This window comes from Salmo trutta, chromosome 22, assembly GCF_901001165.1.
Source record: "Salmo trutta chromosome 22, fSalTru1.1, whole genome shotgun sequence".
NCBI classification, from domain to species: Eukaryota; Metazoa; Chordata; class Actinopteri; order Salmoniformes; family Salmonidae; genus Salmo; species Salmo trutta.
The window spans coordinates 43456858-43472121 of NC_042978.1; the positions used below are offsets into that span (position 1 = coordinate 43456858).

General features: G+C 43.8%; 1 protein-coding gene across 1 annotated transcript; it reads left to right on the forward strand.

Moving 5' to 3' along the window:
* The first annotated feature begins 1362 nt into the window (after nt 1-1362).
* On the forward strand, nt 1363-13906 carry pdcb (phosducin b). Its single transcript, XM_029708068.1, has 4 exons — nt 1363-1468; nt 11481-11542; nt 12258-12406; nt 12767-13906. Exons 2-4 carry the CDS (start codon nt 11497-11499, stop codon nt 13295-13297), a joined length of 726 nt encoding a protein of 241 aa, XP_029563928.1. The 5' UTR covers nt 1363-1468; nt 11481-11496; the 3' UTR covers nt 13298-13906.
* Nucleotides 13907-15264: the final 1358 nt, after the last annotated feature.

Below are 15264 nucleotides of genomic sequence, written 5' to 3' on the forward strand. Positions count from 1 at the left end.
GATCGGTTTGCACATAAAAAGGCATCGGTTTCCTCCTTAACTCGATTTAATGGCCCGTCTGTGGAAAAAAAACATGGAAATATGCGTACCGTCTTACCAAACCCAATTTCCACCACCATTTTCAGATTTTTATATTTCAGATTTTCTGACAACTTCCGGATGTTGCACACCGCGTGACTCTGTTATTTAACCCTGGCTGAACGTGGTCAGAGGTACTTTAAAATGACGAGATGGTCTCCGCCCTAACAATGGGAGTTGTCCCAAAGGCAGGAAGGCAGGCGGTCTGCTTATCGTGGACAGATTTTCACGGGAGTAAACCCTCTTGCTTCACCTCTTCCTCTCTGATGTGGTCCTCAACATCAGGAAGTAGCATCAGCCACCCTCATATCTGATACCTATCTGATATTTTCCCTAATGTGTAAACAGCAAATAAAAACATGGAATCTGATCTTTTGGATTTATACCATCTCCATATGTGGATCTGAATCCTGGTACAAACCCGGTCCTCCATATGCGACTTCTGTCTGGAAACTCAGATCAGATGTTTTTTTGTTCTGAAGTTTTTTTTTTGGGGGGGGGGGCACATGACCATGACAACCACCCTAACATTTAAAGCAACAGGTGGCAGCAAATGAGCATTGCATCTGTGTGCTACTTCAGAGGCTACATTAGTGTAAATGCACAAATCTGATATGGGTCACATGTAATACGATTGGATGTAGGTAGAAAATCAGAGTTGGGTTCTTAGGTTGGCTGTGTAAACAGCCATTTAGACTCTAGATCACGTGACCTCCCGCTGGTTTTTGACAGCTGTTTTCCAAACTTTTCTCATGATTGGCCATAGGCCAAAACAACACATACATTTCTCTCTTTGTCATATCCTCCATTTCTACTCTCTTTCTTTCAATCTCCCTTGATCATTTATCTTCATCCATATCATCTCTCTTCATCTGTCTTCATCTGTCTCTTCACTCTTTCTTTCTGTCTCTCTATCTCTCTCTCTCTATATATACATATATATTTTCTCCATCACTCTCTTTCTCTCCTTTTATCTGGTTTTATATGGTTAGTTAGATCTCACTTGGTACAGGTCTCTAATTCCTGTCGATCCTCTTATCCTCAGAACCTCAGATCCTCTGAGCTATTTCTGCTTGGTCCCATCGTAATGCCCAGATCACCTTCTCTCAAATCTCCCTCAGGCCTAGTGATTGGCTGACACACACACACACACACACACACACACACACACACACACACACACACACACACACACACACACACACACACACACACACACACACACACACACACACACACACACACACACACACACACACACACACACTTACACCCAGCATCCAACCCCACTCTATTCACAGCATTAGACATCCCGGTTGTGTGACTGACCACAGTCCAGTGATAAGGAAGCTGACGACAACAGAGGAAGTGCTTTATTGTAGGCTCACAGGTAAGGACAGAGCACTAGATAAATTCCTGATTCCAGGGACTTATGGGGCCAGTCTTTGACTCTGCGGCTGGGTTTGGATAGATAGATGGACAAACATGTTGTTGATGTTGGACTAACTTCATTCTATTGATTTATATTCTGGTTAAAGAGTCCCTGGTGAGATAGTAATCAATTGATTGATTGATTTAATTTATTAAATATTAAAAGTAGCAGGCTGCTCCAGCTGGACACGACGTTACATATAGTTAGCTGGAAGAGTAAAACAGAGAAAAAGACTATATTATTTGGGATGTTGGATCCCATATAAAGGGAACTCATTTTTACGTGGTTGGTCATTAGATTATTTGTAGTTTTTTCACTCAGGAGATGAGGTGGAGGAAAACAGACAGACAGTGTTGGAGCTCAAATGAAGGAAACTCATGTGTTTATATATGATTTTTATTTGGACGGCACTTGGATTTTTTGAGTTTGTTTTTATTTTGTATATTTTGGGGGGTTTTCGACCCAGGAGATGAGGTGAGTTAAAGAACAGCATGTATGGTTTAATAATTAAGAAAATTATTTATATTTTCGTGTCCAATATTCACAAAGGGCCCGATTCAGACGCACACCTTTCCTACACACTTCTCAGTAGTTGGTATTCAAACTTACCTTATGCAGGTGTGGTTCCCTTGCACACTGAATACATGTCATTTAACTGCTAGAAATCCTCCCATTTGCTGGCCAACAGATTTTCTCGTGGAGTTTTCATTCAATAGGGTTTTCAGTATGTGTATTTAAATCCATCCCTTTAAATTTGGTGCACCTTTAATTCGAATTTTCTCGACAGACTCACTAGAAAATATGGAGAGAACAGATTCAGAATATTAGTGTGAAAGAAAGCCATCTAAATATATGCATATTCGTCTCCTTTTCAGCACCAATTGGTAGATTTAAAAATTCTCTGATCTTGTATATTATTTAGGGTTAGGAAAGTGTTTATGAATAATAAATAAAACAACTGATTTGGAGAGCCTTTGCGCACAAATATATTGGTGAATCAAAAATACAGTGGTTTGATTCATTCTGAAAATTACCATATTCAATTGTTCAATCCATTAAATATTGGAAGTTTAGAAAAGTGTACAATAGTGGTTGAACAGTAGTCTTATAAATCTACCCTAATAATCCTCACTAATCATGGAAGTGTGATGACAACTGTCCAGTCATTGTGAACCGTGTACCAAGCTCCAGGTTTAAACTGCTAAGTATGGTCTGCTTCCATAATGATTCAAAATTACTTGTAATACATTAGCCTAATATGATCCACTATGGCTAGTGATCCTCAGGAACAACCACACGAACGTGACAGAGGAAAGAAAGGTAAGCTAACGATGGAATGGAATGATGCAAAATGTGAGGAAACTAACACTAAAGTAACAGTTATAAATGTGAGGAAACACTAAAGTGACAGTTATAAATGTGAGGAAACACTAAAGAGACAGTTATAAATGTAAGGAAACTAACACTAAAGTGACAGTTATAAATGTGAGGAAACACTAAAGAGACAGTTATAAATGTAAGGAAACTAACACTAAAGTAACAGTTATAAATGTAAGGAAACCAACACTAAAGTGACAGTTATAAATGTAAGGAAACTAACACTAAAGTGACAGTTATAAATGTGAGGAAACACTAAAGTAACAGTTATAAATGTGAGGAAACTAACACTAAAGTGACAGTTATAAATGTATGGAAACTAACACTAAAGTAACAGTTAGAAATGTGAGGAAACACTAAAGTGACAGTTATAAATGTGAGGAAACTAACACTAAAGTGACAGTTATAAATGTATGGAAACACTAAAGTAACAGTTATAAATGTGAGGAAACACTAAAGTGACAGTTATAAATGTGAGGAAACTAACACCAAAGTGACAGTTATAAATGTATGGAAACTAACACTAAAGTGACAGTTATAAATGTGAGGAAACACTAAAGTGACAGTTATAAATGTAAGGAAACTAACACTAAAGTGACAGTTATAAATGTAAGGAAACTAACACTAAAGTGACAGTTATAAATGTGAGGAAACTAACACTAAAGTGACAGTTATAAATGTGAGGAAACACTAAAGTGACAGTTATAAATGTGAGGAAACTAACACTAAAGTGACAGTTATAAATGTGAGGAAACTAACACTAAAGTGACAGTTATAAATGTGAGGAAACTAACACTAAAGTGACAGTTATAAATGTGAGGAAACTAACACTAAAGTGACAGTTATAAATGTAAGGAAACCAACACTAAAGTGACAGTTATAAATGTGAGGAAACTAACACTAAAGTGACAGTTATAAATGTAAGGAAACCAACACTAAAGTGACAGTTATAAATGTGAGGAAACTAACACTAAAGTAACAGTTATAAATGTGAGGAAACTAACACTAAAGTGACAGTTATAAATGTAAGGAAACTAACACTAAAGTGACAGTTATAAATGTATGTGGGTATAAATGACGGTGACTACTGATAGTGGCTAATATTTAACAAGATACAAATTGTAAAAAATACAGTGAAAAGTCTTGGCATTTAATCAAAACATTTTACAGAAGCATATAGCTTGGGTCTCCAAATTTCATCCCAAGTTACAAGGCCCGCATTTCATAAACTTACTGTGGAAAAGGTGCTATGTGTATATGCTTCAGTTGCTTGCCATATGACTGGTTTCACATTTGTCTCCAGCGATTATAAGGTAAACTAGATCTAAAACAATTGTCATATTACAATCCCCTTATCCAAATGGATTACTCATTTACCTTGGGCTCCCTAGTGGCACAGTGGTCTAAAGCACTGCATCTCAGTGCAAGAGGTGTCACTATAGTACCTGGCTATATCACATTGAGCTGTGATTGGGAGTCCCATAGGGTGGCGTGCAATTGGTGTCTGGATTTGGCTGCAGTAGGCTGTCATTGTAAATAATAATTTGTTCTTAACTTTCTTGCCTAGTTAAATGAAGGAAAAATAAAACAACTTGTAATTTACAAATTAGGTTAGAATACAGCATATCTGTAGACACATCTCGCCACACCTTCCTTTCTTTGATCTCCACACCCAAATTAATAGCGGGTGAATAGTATGATATATCAGTACAAGGTCAGAATACACATAGAGAAAAGTGCATCAAAAGATAATTCCGTTCCATTTACATGCACTTAACTCGGGTCGGAATTCCCCCAAGAGTCAGATTTGCCGTTTAGATAATAATGGAAACGATTACACGGATGGGGGGTATCTGACCCTAGATCAGCACTCGTCCTCTGAGACAACTGTTTAAATACAGGCCCAGATCTGATATTTTTCTGTTTTTAATAAAGGATGGTGCGTGTTAGTGGTGCTGAACGTCTATGGTTTAATAAACTGTTTATTGCGGTACAGTAGCCTATTGGTATAGGTACCATTACATGTACATTTTTGTTATTTGGCAGACGCTCTTATCCAATCTACCATAAATGCATTGGTACACGCACAGACGTTCTATTTTCAGCTTTAGCAGATTGATAAAAACCACAGTCTATGTAATTGTCTGCATCATTTCTAATCCTCCATATATTTCTTCTGTAAATATACCGTATCTATAATTTTAGATATATACAGTATATTTGTTTTATATAAACTCAGCAAAAAAAGAAACGTCCCTTTATCAGGACCCTGTCTTTCAAAGATAATTTGTAAAAATCCAAATAACTTCATAGATCTTCATTGCAAAGGGTTTAAACACTGTTTCCCATACAGGTAGTGTAGTGGTTAGAGTGTTGGACTAGTAACCGAAAGGTTTCAAGATCGAATACCCGAGCTAACAAGGTAAAAACCTGTTGTTCTGCCCCTGAACAAGGCAGTACCTGCTCAACTATGTGAATTTGCCTGAGTCATGAGAACTGCAGATATGGCCAGGGCAATAAATTGCAATGTCTGTACAGTGATACGCCTGAGACAGGACGGACAGCTGATTGTCCTTGCAGTGGCAGACCACGTGTAACAACACCTGCACAGGACTGGTACATCTGAACATCACACCTGTGGGACAGGTACAAGATGGCAACGACAACTGCCCGAGTTACACAAGGAACGCACAATCCCTCCATCAGTGCTCAGGCTGTCTGCAATAGGCTGAGAGGCTGGACTGAGGGCTTGTAGACCTAGGTCCTCAACAAACATTACTGGCAACAATGTCGCCTATGGGCACAAACCCACTGTTGCTGGACCAGACAGGACTGGCAAAAAGTGCTCTTCACTGACGAGTCGTGGTTTTGTCTCACCAGGGGTGATGGTCGGATTCATTTACATTTAAGTCATTTAGCAGACGCTCTTATCCAGAGCGACTTACAAATTGGTGCATTCACCTTAAGATATCCAGTGGAACAACCACTTTACAATAGTGCATCTAAATCTTTCGGGGGGGGGGGGGGGTAGAAGGATTACTTTATCCTATCCCAGGTATTCCTTAAAGAGGTGGGGTTTCAGGTGTCTCCGGAAGGTGGTGATTGACTCCGCTGTCCTGGCGTCGTGAGGGAGCTTGTTCCACCATTGGGGTGCCAGAGCAGCGAACAGTTTTGACTGGGCTGAGCGGGAGCTGTGCTTCCTCAGAGGTAGGGAGGCGAGCAGGCCAGAGGTGGATGAACGCAGTGCCCTTGTTTGGGTGTAGGGCCTGATCAGAGCCTGAAGGTACGGAGGTGCCGTTCCCCTCACAGCTCCGTAGGCAAGCACCATGGACTTGTAGCGGATGCGAGCTTCAACTGGAAGCCAGTGGAGAGAGCGGAGGAGCGGGGTGACGTGAGAGAACTTGGGAAGGTTGAACACCAGACGGGCTGCGGCGGGAGATGACAAGTGCCTGGACTAGGACCTGCGCCGCTTCCTGTGTGAGGCAGGGTCGTACTCTGCGAATGTTGTAGAGCATGAACCTACAGGATCGGGTCACCGCCTTGATGTTAGTGGAGAACGACAGGGTGTTGTCCAGGGTCACGCCAAGGTTCTTAGCACTCTGGAAGGAGGACACAAGGGAGTTGTCAACCGTGATGGCGAGATCATGGAATGGGCAGTCCTTCCCTGGGAGGAGGAGCAGCTCCGTCTTGCCGAGGTTCAGCTTGAGGTGGTGAGCCGTCATCCACACTGATATGTCTGCCAGACATGCAGAGATGCGATTCGCCACCTGGTTATCAGAAGGGGGAAAGGAGAAGATTAATTGTGTGTCGTCTGCGTAGCAATGATAGGAGAGACCATGTGAGGATATGACCGAGCCAAGTGACTTGGTGTATAGTGAGAATAGGAGAGGGCCTAGAACAGAGCCCTGGGGGACACCAGTGGTGAGAGCACGTGGTGCGGAGACAGATTCTCGCCACGCCACCTGGTAGGAGCGACCTGTCAGGTAGGACGCAATCCAAGCGTGGGCCGCGCCGGAGATGCCCAGCTCGGAGAGGGTGGAGAGGAGGATCTGATGGTTCACGGTATCAAAGGCAGCAGATAGGTCTAGAAGGATGAGAGCAGAGGAGAGAGAGTTAGCTTTAGCAGTGCGGAGAGCCTCCGTGACACAGAGAAGAGCAGTCTCAGTTGAATGCCCAGTCTTGAAACCTGACTGATTAGGATCAAGAAGGTCATTCTGAGAGAGATAGCAGGAGAGCTGGCCAAGGACGGCACGTTCAAGAGTTTTGGAGAGAAAAGAAAGAAGGGATACTGGTCTGTAGTTGTTGATATCGGAGGGATCGAGTGTAGGTTTTTTCAGAAGGGGTGCAACTCTCGCTCTCTTGAAGACGGAAGGGACGTAGCCAGCGGTCAAGGATGAGTTGATGAGCGAGGTGAGGTAGGGGAGAAGGTCTCCGGAAATGGTCTGGAGAAGAGAGGAGGGGATAGGGTCAAGTGGGCAGGTTGTTGGGCGGCCGGCCGTCACGAGACGCGAGATTTCATCTGGAGAGAGAGGGGAGAAAGAGGTCAAAGCACAGGGTAGGGCAGTGTGAGCAGGACCAGCGGTGTCGTTTGGCTTAGCAAACCAGGATCGGATGTCATCAGCCTTCTTTTCAAAATGGTTGACGAAGTCATCCGCAGAGAGAGAGGAGGGGGGGGGAGGGGGAGGAGGATTCATTCCTTCGCGTTTAGCGTCGAAGGAATGACTGAGGCCTGTACTTTGGAGTGGGATCGATTTGGAGGTGGAGGTTCCGTCATGGTCTGGGGCGGTGTGTCACAGCATCATCGGACTGAGCTTGTCATTGCAGGCAATCTCAATGCCAGCGAAGAGCCCGGATCTTAATCCCACTGAACACGTCTGGGACCTGTTGGATCGGAGGGTGAGGTCTAGGGCTAGGGCCATTCCCCCCCAGAAATGTCCGGGAACTTGCAGGTGCCTTGGGGGAAGAGTGGCATAACATCTCACAGCAAGAACTGGCAAATCTGGTGCAGTCCATGAGGAGGAGATGCACTGCAGTACTTAATGCAGCTGGTGACCACACCAGATACTGACTGTTACATTTGAATTTGACCCCCCTTTGTTCAGGGACACATTATTCCATTTCTGTTTGTCACATGTCTGTGGAACTTGTTCAGTTTATGTCTCAGTTGTTGAATCTTGTTATGTTCATACAAATATTTACACATGTTAAGTTTGCTGAAAATTAACACAGTTGACAGTGAGAGGACGTTTCTGTTTTTGCTGAGTTTATTTTCCTTCTTTATTATTTTCCCCTAACCCTACCACCCCTCCCCTTATTGGAGTAAACTAATGGACAACAATACTTAGGCTTCCACTGTCATAATCCGTGTATGTAGGTGGCAGGGATGTCAGGTGCAGGAGAAACCAAAGTGGTTCAAAATTGAGAATTTATTAAAGAAAACAAACTCCAAAACCAATGTACTAAATAATCCGGGAAAAAATAACCTGTCTCACACCGATACATAATCAACACGTACATAAAATAACAAACAATCACCGACAAGGATATGAGGGGAAACAGAGGGTTAAATACACAACATGTAATTACTGGGATAAGAAACAGGTGTGTAAGGAGACCAGACAAAACCAATGGAAAATGAAAAACTGATCAATGGTGGCTAGAAGACCGGTGACGTCGATCGCCGAGCACCACCCGAACAAGGAGGGGCATCGACTTCGGCAGAAGTCGTGACATCCACTTCCAGCTTATACATACTACATATATTTCACGGTCAAGTCCCAGCCTTTAGCTCCACTCAACCACTCTTATCTATCTCTGAAGAACATCCCGTTTTAAATGTGCTGTGATGTTTCACAAAAGTTCTGAACGTTTCTGTTTTCAAAGTTCCTACAGATTTTAAATTAAAGATAAACACCTTTGCTAAGAGTACAATTATATTATTGATGGATTTACTATGACTTATCAAATCCCCCAGCAGTGCTATTTGCAGAGTTAACTCCAAGTTAATGTTGCATCTTTTCAGCCATTCCTGAACCTGTGATCAAAAACTAGCTACATATGGGCATTACCAAAAGAAGTGATCTGTCTCTTCGCAGCAATATCTGCAGAGCTGGGATGGTTGCAAGAATTTTGTATAGTCATTTATATTGAAAAACTCTACGTTTTGAATCTGGCGTCGTTTTATGTATCAGTTCATAAACCATGTGCCATGGAATCGGTACATCAATAATCTCCTCCCAAATATTTTGCAACTTGTATGGTGCAGCTGCCAACTTTTTGGTCCTTAACTTAAACTGGTATACTTGTTTATTTATCAGATTTTACTTTAACGAATGTTGGTCCTTAATGTAGGGCAGACAGACAAGTTCCTTACCATCTCCCCTTTCCACTTGCCTCCTCCATTTCTGCGGTAATGCTGCAATCAGTTGGTTCTTTACAGATGTTCTTTATAAATGGCTCATCATGCTACATGGGGCTGTGGACTCGCTAAAGGTCCAAGGACTTCACTACTCCAATCAGGGAGATGAATCATTAAAGAGGAGTGCATCAGGGCTATTACCTGCATAGCCTGGACACTGTGATCACAAACCCAACCTTAAAGCTGGGGGTTGGGGGGTTGCCATGGAGACATCCGTCCTTGTGGTAGGCTGTTGGACAGACCCGGGTCAGAGGTTGGATACAGAATGGAGGGATGTTGTGTGTGGTGTGCTAAGTTCAAAACACTGGAGCCAGTTTAATCCATTGACGTATTGGTTTAGTGTAAGCAGCACTGTACAAGCCCAACCGCAAGCTTTACCTCAGTGTCCTCGCACACAAGGGAAGAAGGTGTCGGAATGCTTTGGAAAGGCAGTGTAACTCTGGGGTGGGTGACCTGTCAGTTGGAAAGGCAGTGTAACTCTGGGGTGGGTGACCTGTCAGTTGGAAAGTCAGTGTAACTCTGGGGTGGGTGACCTGTCAGTTGGAAAGTCAGTGTAACTCTGGGGTGGGTGACCTGTCAGTTGGAAAGGCAGTGTAACTCTGGGGTGGGTGATCTGTCAGTTGGAAAGGCAGTGTAACTCTGGGGTGGGTGACCTGTCAGTTGGAAAGGCAGTGTAACTCTGGGGTGGGTGATCTGTCAGTTGGAAAGTCAGTGTAACTCTGGGGTGGGTGACCTGTCAGTTGGAAAGTCAGTGTAACTCTGGGGTGGGTGACCTGTCAGTTGGAAAGGCAGTGTAACTCTGGGGTGGGTGACCTGTCAGTTGGAAAGTCAGTGTAACTCTGGGGTGGGTGACCTGTCAGTTGGAAAGGCAGTGTAACTCTGGGGTGGGTGACCTGTCAGTTGGAAAGGCAGTGTAACTTTGGGGTGGGTGACCTGTCAGTTGGAAAGTCAGTGTAACTCTGGGGTGGGTGATCTGTCAGTTGGAAAGTCAGTGTAACTCTGGGGTGGGTGACCTGTCAGTTGGAAAGTCAGTGTAACTCTGGGGTGGGTGACCTGTCAGTTGGAAAGTCAGTGTAACTCTGGGGTGGGTGATCTGTCAGTTGGAAAGTCAGTGTAACTCTGGGGTGGGTGATCTGTCAGTTGGAAAGTCAGTGTAACTCTGGGGTGGGTGATCTGTCAGTTGGAAAGTCAGTGTAACTCTGGGGTGGGTGACCTGTCAGTTGGAAAGGCAGTGTAACTCTGGGGTGGGTGACCTGTCAGTTGGAAAGGCAGTGTAACTCTGGGGTGGGTGACCTGTCAGTTGGAAAGTCAGTGTAACTCTGGGGTGGGTGACCTGTCAGTTGGAAAGTCAGTGTAACTCTGGGGTGGGTGACCTGTCAGTTGGAAAGTCAGTGTAACTCTGTCAGTCACAGGTTAGACTATATGGTGTCCTGCCTTCCCCTGGTTAACATCTCTATAGAGAGGTTTATAGGAGAGAGAGAGACAAAAGAGAAAACAATATTTAAAACGTGATGATTTCGTTAAAGCACACAGATGGATACATTTAAGTCTCAAAATCTGTCTTGTGGCTGTTGGTTTTCCAGTATTTTTCCAGGAATGGCACCTTAGACCCTTCCTCTTTTCCATTAGCCCCTCCTCCTTTCCATTAGCCCCTCCTCCTTTCCATGACTAACAATCCAGAGAAAATCTAACCCTCACGTGACAACCACTAACAAGAGGGATCGGATACCAGAGTAATCCACTCAAACCACATTAACTTGATTAGCCTTTCAAGGAAAGCTCCATGGGCATACAGGGCCAGAACCTTTTCAAACACGCTTGATTACATAATGTTATTGGTGGACTAGTCTCTCTTGACAGACTGAGATTTGGTTTTGGGAGCTAAGATTATTTGGGGATCACAGAATTGAAATAGGTAGAGCAGTCATTCTGTCTGATACCAATGGCCCTCAGTCCCAAAAAGGATTATATGGTGTCAACATGTACTAGCTCAGCTGTCACTTTTGGTCACGAGCACACTAAACACCACTCCAAATGGCCGAACTGCAAAATATGATAATCCTGAATGATCTTGAGCTTTATTGTCACAATGTTCCTTTTGTTCAATAAACGATGGTTTAGGTTCTGAGAGAGTTTTAAAACATCCCCTCCCCTCCTGTGTTCTGTTCCCAACAGCTAACTCTCAAACATAATGTCTGGAAACGTCGATGAGGAGGAGGCCAACGTCACCCACACAGGTGAGGATGAGGCTAATGTGTGTGTGTGTGTGAGTGTGTGATTAAAGTGTGGAGGTGGTGTCTTGTACAGTTACAGTTCATCCTTAGAACATTTAGGTCTATCTGAGATCAGACATATATAAGACACCGGCAACAGTCTGTCTGCCTTTCCACAGCGAGCCTGATAGGATATATGGCATTATTCCTTTGAATAGGGGTCAGGTCAAATACAGCATACAGCCGGCGAGCAACCACCCAAACTAGAAAGGGATAAGCAATGTTAGTAGCAGGTTGCAGAGAAACACAGAGCTCTGTGGTGTTCTGGCACTTTGACACACGCTCTAAGCTACTTTCCTACCTGCTCCTACGCAACCAAGGTGCAATTAGAAGACAGCCTTAAGCATCTAGTTTAGGCCATAATCCATCTGAGGGCGGGCCAACCCATCCAGCACTGCACATTGTACATCTGTCAATCACACACACACACACAGTCTGCTGTGTTCATCTGAGTCACAGCCCCAAACAAAGATGGCTGATGCCATGTATAAACCCTATTTTGGTGGAGTCATGGCACATGACATCAAGAATACTGTTCTGCAATTCTGTGTCAGTTCTGCACACCATGTCAAGGCAGTAGGACTACAAACATTACAAACCATTGAGGATGACAGGAGTCCGGGGCTTACAATAGTTCCATATGACCACAAATGAATGACTATTGTCCTGTTTTTTTCAGGCCCAAAGGGAGTGATCAATGACTGGAGGAGGTTTAAGCTTGAGAGCATGGACCAGGAGTCCCTGCCCCCCCAGAAGAGAGAGCTGCTCAGGCAGATGTCCTCCCCACACAGGCCCAAAGACGACGGCAGGGGGGGCCTCAACCGCAAGGTGGGATTAGATTAGGTTACATCACAGTTTAATGTATATTTCTATGGTCCAAACGCACAAACAGAACCACACATGCTGACAAAAGTACTCCTTAAATGAGTTAACTTAAGTGTCCCCTTCCAGTATCTTGGACCGGTCAATTGAACACCCAGACTAGGTCTCTCTATACAGATGGCTAAGATACTCTAAACAGGTGTGACTCTAATGACAGATGGGCTGTGTACACTAACTGACTTCACTGAGCTAAAAACAGAACAAGACATGACTGTCTTTGTAATGCTATTGTACACAGCAAACAAAACAATGTCCATGACGATCAATAAACTGTAAATCATTCTTTGTTTGTTGTCATGGTTTCAGATGAGCGTACAGGAGTACGAGCTGATTAAGGAGGATGACGAGAAGTGCATGAAGAAGTATCGCAAGCAGTGCATGCAGGAGATGCACGAGCGCCTCAGCTTCGGTCCCAAGTTCGAGGGCGTGTACGAGCTGGACAGCGGCGAGGCATTTCTGGAGGTCATTGAGAAGGAGCACCGGCTCACCGTGGTGGTGGTGCACATCTACAAGGAGGGGATCAAAGGTTGCGATGCACTCAACTCCTGCCTGGACTGCCTGGCCACCGAGTACACTAGCGTTAAGTTTTGCAGGATCGACGCCGGGGTGACTGGTGCGGGGGAGCGCTTCACTGATGACGTCCTGCCCACCATGCTGGTGTATAAGTCTGGCGAGCTGCTGGGGAACTTCCTGGCCACCAACCAGCACTTCAACGAGGAGTTCTTCGCCACCGACGTGGAGGCTTTTCTCAACGGCTACGGCCTGCTGCCGGAGAAAGATTTAGTCGTTGGGGGAGAGGAGGAGGAGGCAGCCGTGGATGTGGAGGCAGTGGAGTGAAGGGGTTGTGGAAGAGAGGTGTGTGGAGGAGGAGATGGAGGACAGGGGTATATGGTGGAGTGGAGTGATGAAGGGTTGGTGGGGTTGAAGGAGGGAAGTGTGTGGAGGAGGATATGGTTTTGTGATGGATCGAATCTTGTTTTGTGTAACAGAGTAGCAGACGCACACAGACTGGGTTGACTGCACTAGAGGAGCCTGAGCGTACTGTAGAAGGAGTCCATTCCCTAAATAAGGGCTCATTTCAATGTTCATCCAGGGAAGAAACCTCAGCAGCCTGAATACGGGTGGCCTGTGTACCTGATGTGGATTAGGGTTTGCATTCCTACTAGAAAAGGACAGTTCCAGTTAACTTATTGTTGGGAGCCAAAGTTGATCTATTATTAGGCTACATGTATGAAAGGGGGAAAACATGATATCACAAATTGGGCCGATTCTGATTAGGATTACTCTGGGTCTAGGACACCAGCCTATGGTGTTTCTGGGTAATATTTAATATATTATATATATGTCATATTTTCAAGTCTTTAGTCTTTTTTTCAAGGTTAAATTACATATTTATTTTAGGTATTTACAAACGCTGTAAGATTATATAATATTTAATAAAACAAAACATGAAAAACATGAAAAAACGTAACAAACCAAACGTGTCATTGAATTGCTCATTAATGAATTTTGTAATATTGTTCGAACATTTGGAAAATTATCCATCTGTCAACTAAGACTAACTTGCCAACTGATTTTAGAAAATGCTACATAGCCAGTGCAGTAGTTTCACACACTTATCTGGAAAAGCCATTGACAAGCGGCCTGTTACATGAACCATTTAATCATCACCTCATGATTCTGTTTCCTGCGTGTCCTTTGGAAGAAGTGACATAAAGTCATCATGGAAACATCCCACTCAGTTGTCTAGGAAACATTGCTGTTTTTGGGCGGTTGTTGTGGGATTTAGCTGATTCCACTGTCAACGTAGTGCTAGATATTGACACTTGTTTGCATTGAGAAAGACTGGGTAACTGTAATGTAAATTGTGTATTGAAAGGCATCTATATAAGCTGGTATAGAGAACATAAACGCTGGCTTGTCTTCAATAATGACTAAATAATAGTTCAAGCCATTGGGAGAGTTTTATGTCCAATTGATTCTATGCCAGACATGCAGATCACAGCATAACAACTAATGTGATATAACTCCAGTACTCCAGGCTCTTAATGCAGGGAAGAAGAATAATGAACCCAGAGAATCAGGCAGGCAGGCAGGCAGGCAGGCAGGCAGGCAGGCAGGCAGGCAGGCAGACAGACAGACAGACAGACAGACAGACAGACAGACAGACAGACAGACAGACAGACAGACAGACAGACAGACAGACAGACAGACAGACAGACAGACAGACAGACAGACAGACAGACAGACAGACAGACAGACAGACAGACAGATAGATGAGGAGGCCTCCTCCCTCTCGTTGAGTCTCTCTCCTGGGTTTAGTTTGAGTGGCAGGCTCTCACACGTTGAACAACCTTGCCACATACATAACTACAGCATAGAAATGACTCTGCTGTGACCCGAGCACAGGTTGAAAAGTTCACAGCATAGAAATGACTCTGCTGTGACCCCAGCACAGGTTGAAAAGTTCACGTATATAAAAAAAGTAAAACATAAAAGTTATTCAAGCACAGACGTTCATTATTTACCCACAATTTGATATGTCATAAATTCAATTACGGTGCTTCCTATTTAGTGGAAACTGACAGAAGCACATGCGTGCACATGGAACTGCTGGAAGCGTGCTTCTGGTTGAACTGTGGTCTGAACTGTGGCTGAACCCAGAATTACGGGAACAGAAGAGGGGTTTACCATAATGAAGATAGAAGGTACTGGATGATGGTGTGCTGTGAGTGTAGAGCAAGTTCATAACTAAGAAAGAAGACAAAAGCTCATTGGCCCATTATTTGATGTTGGCAGCAGTC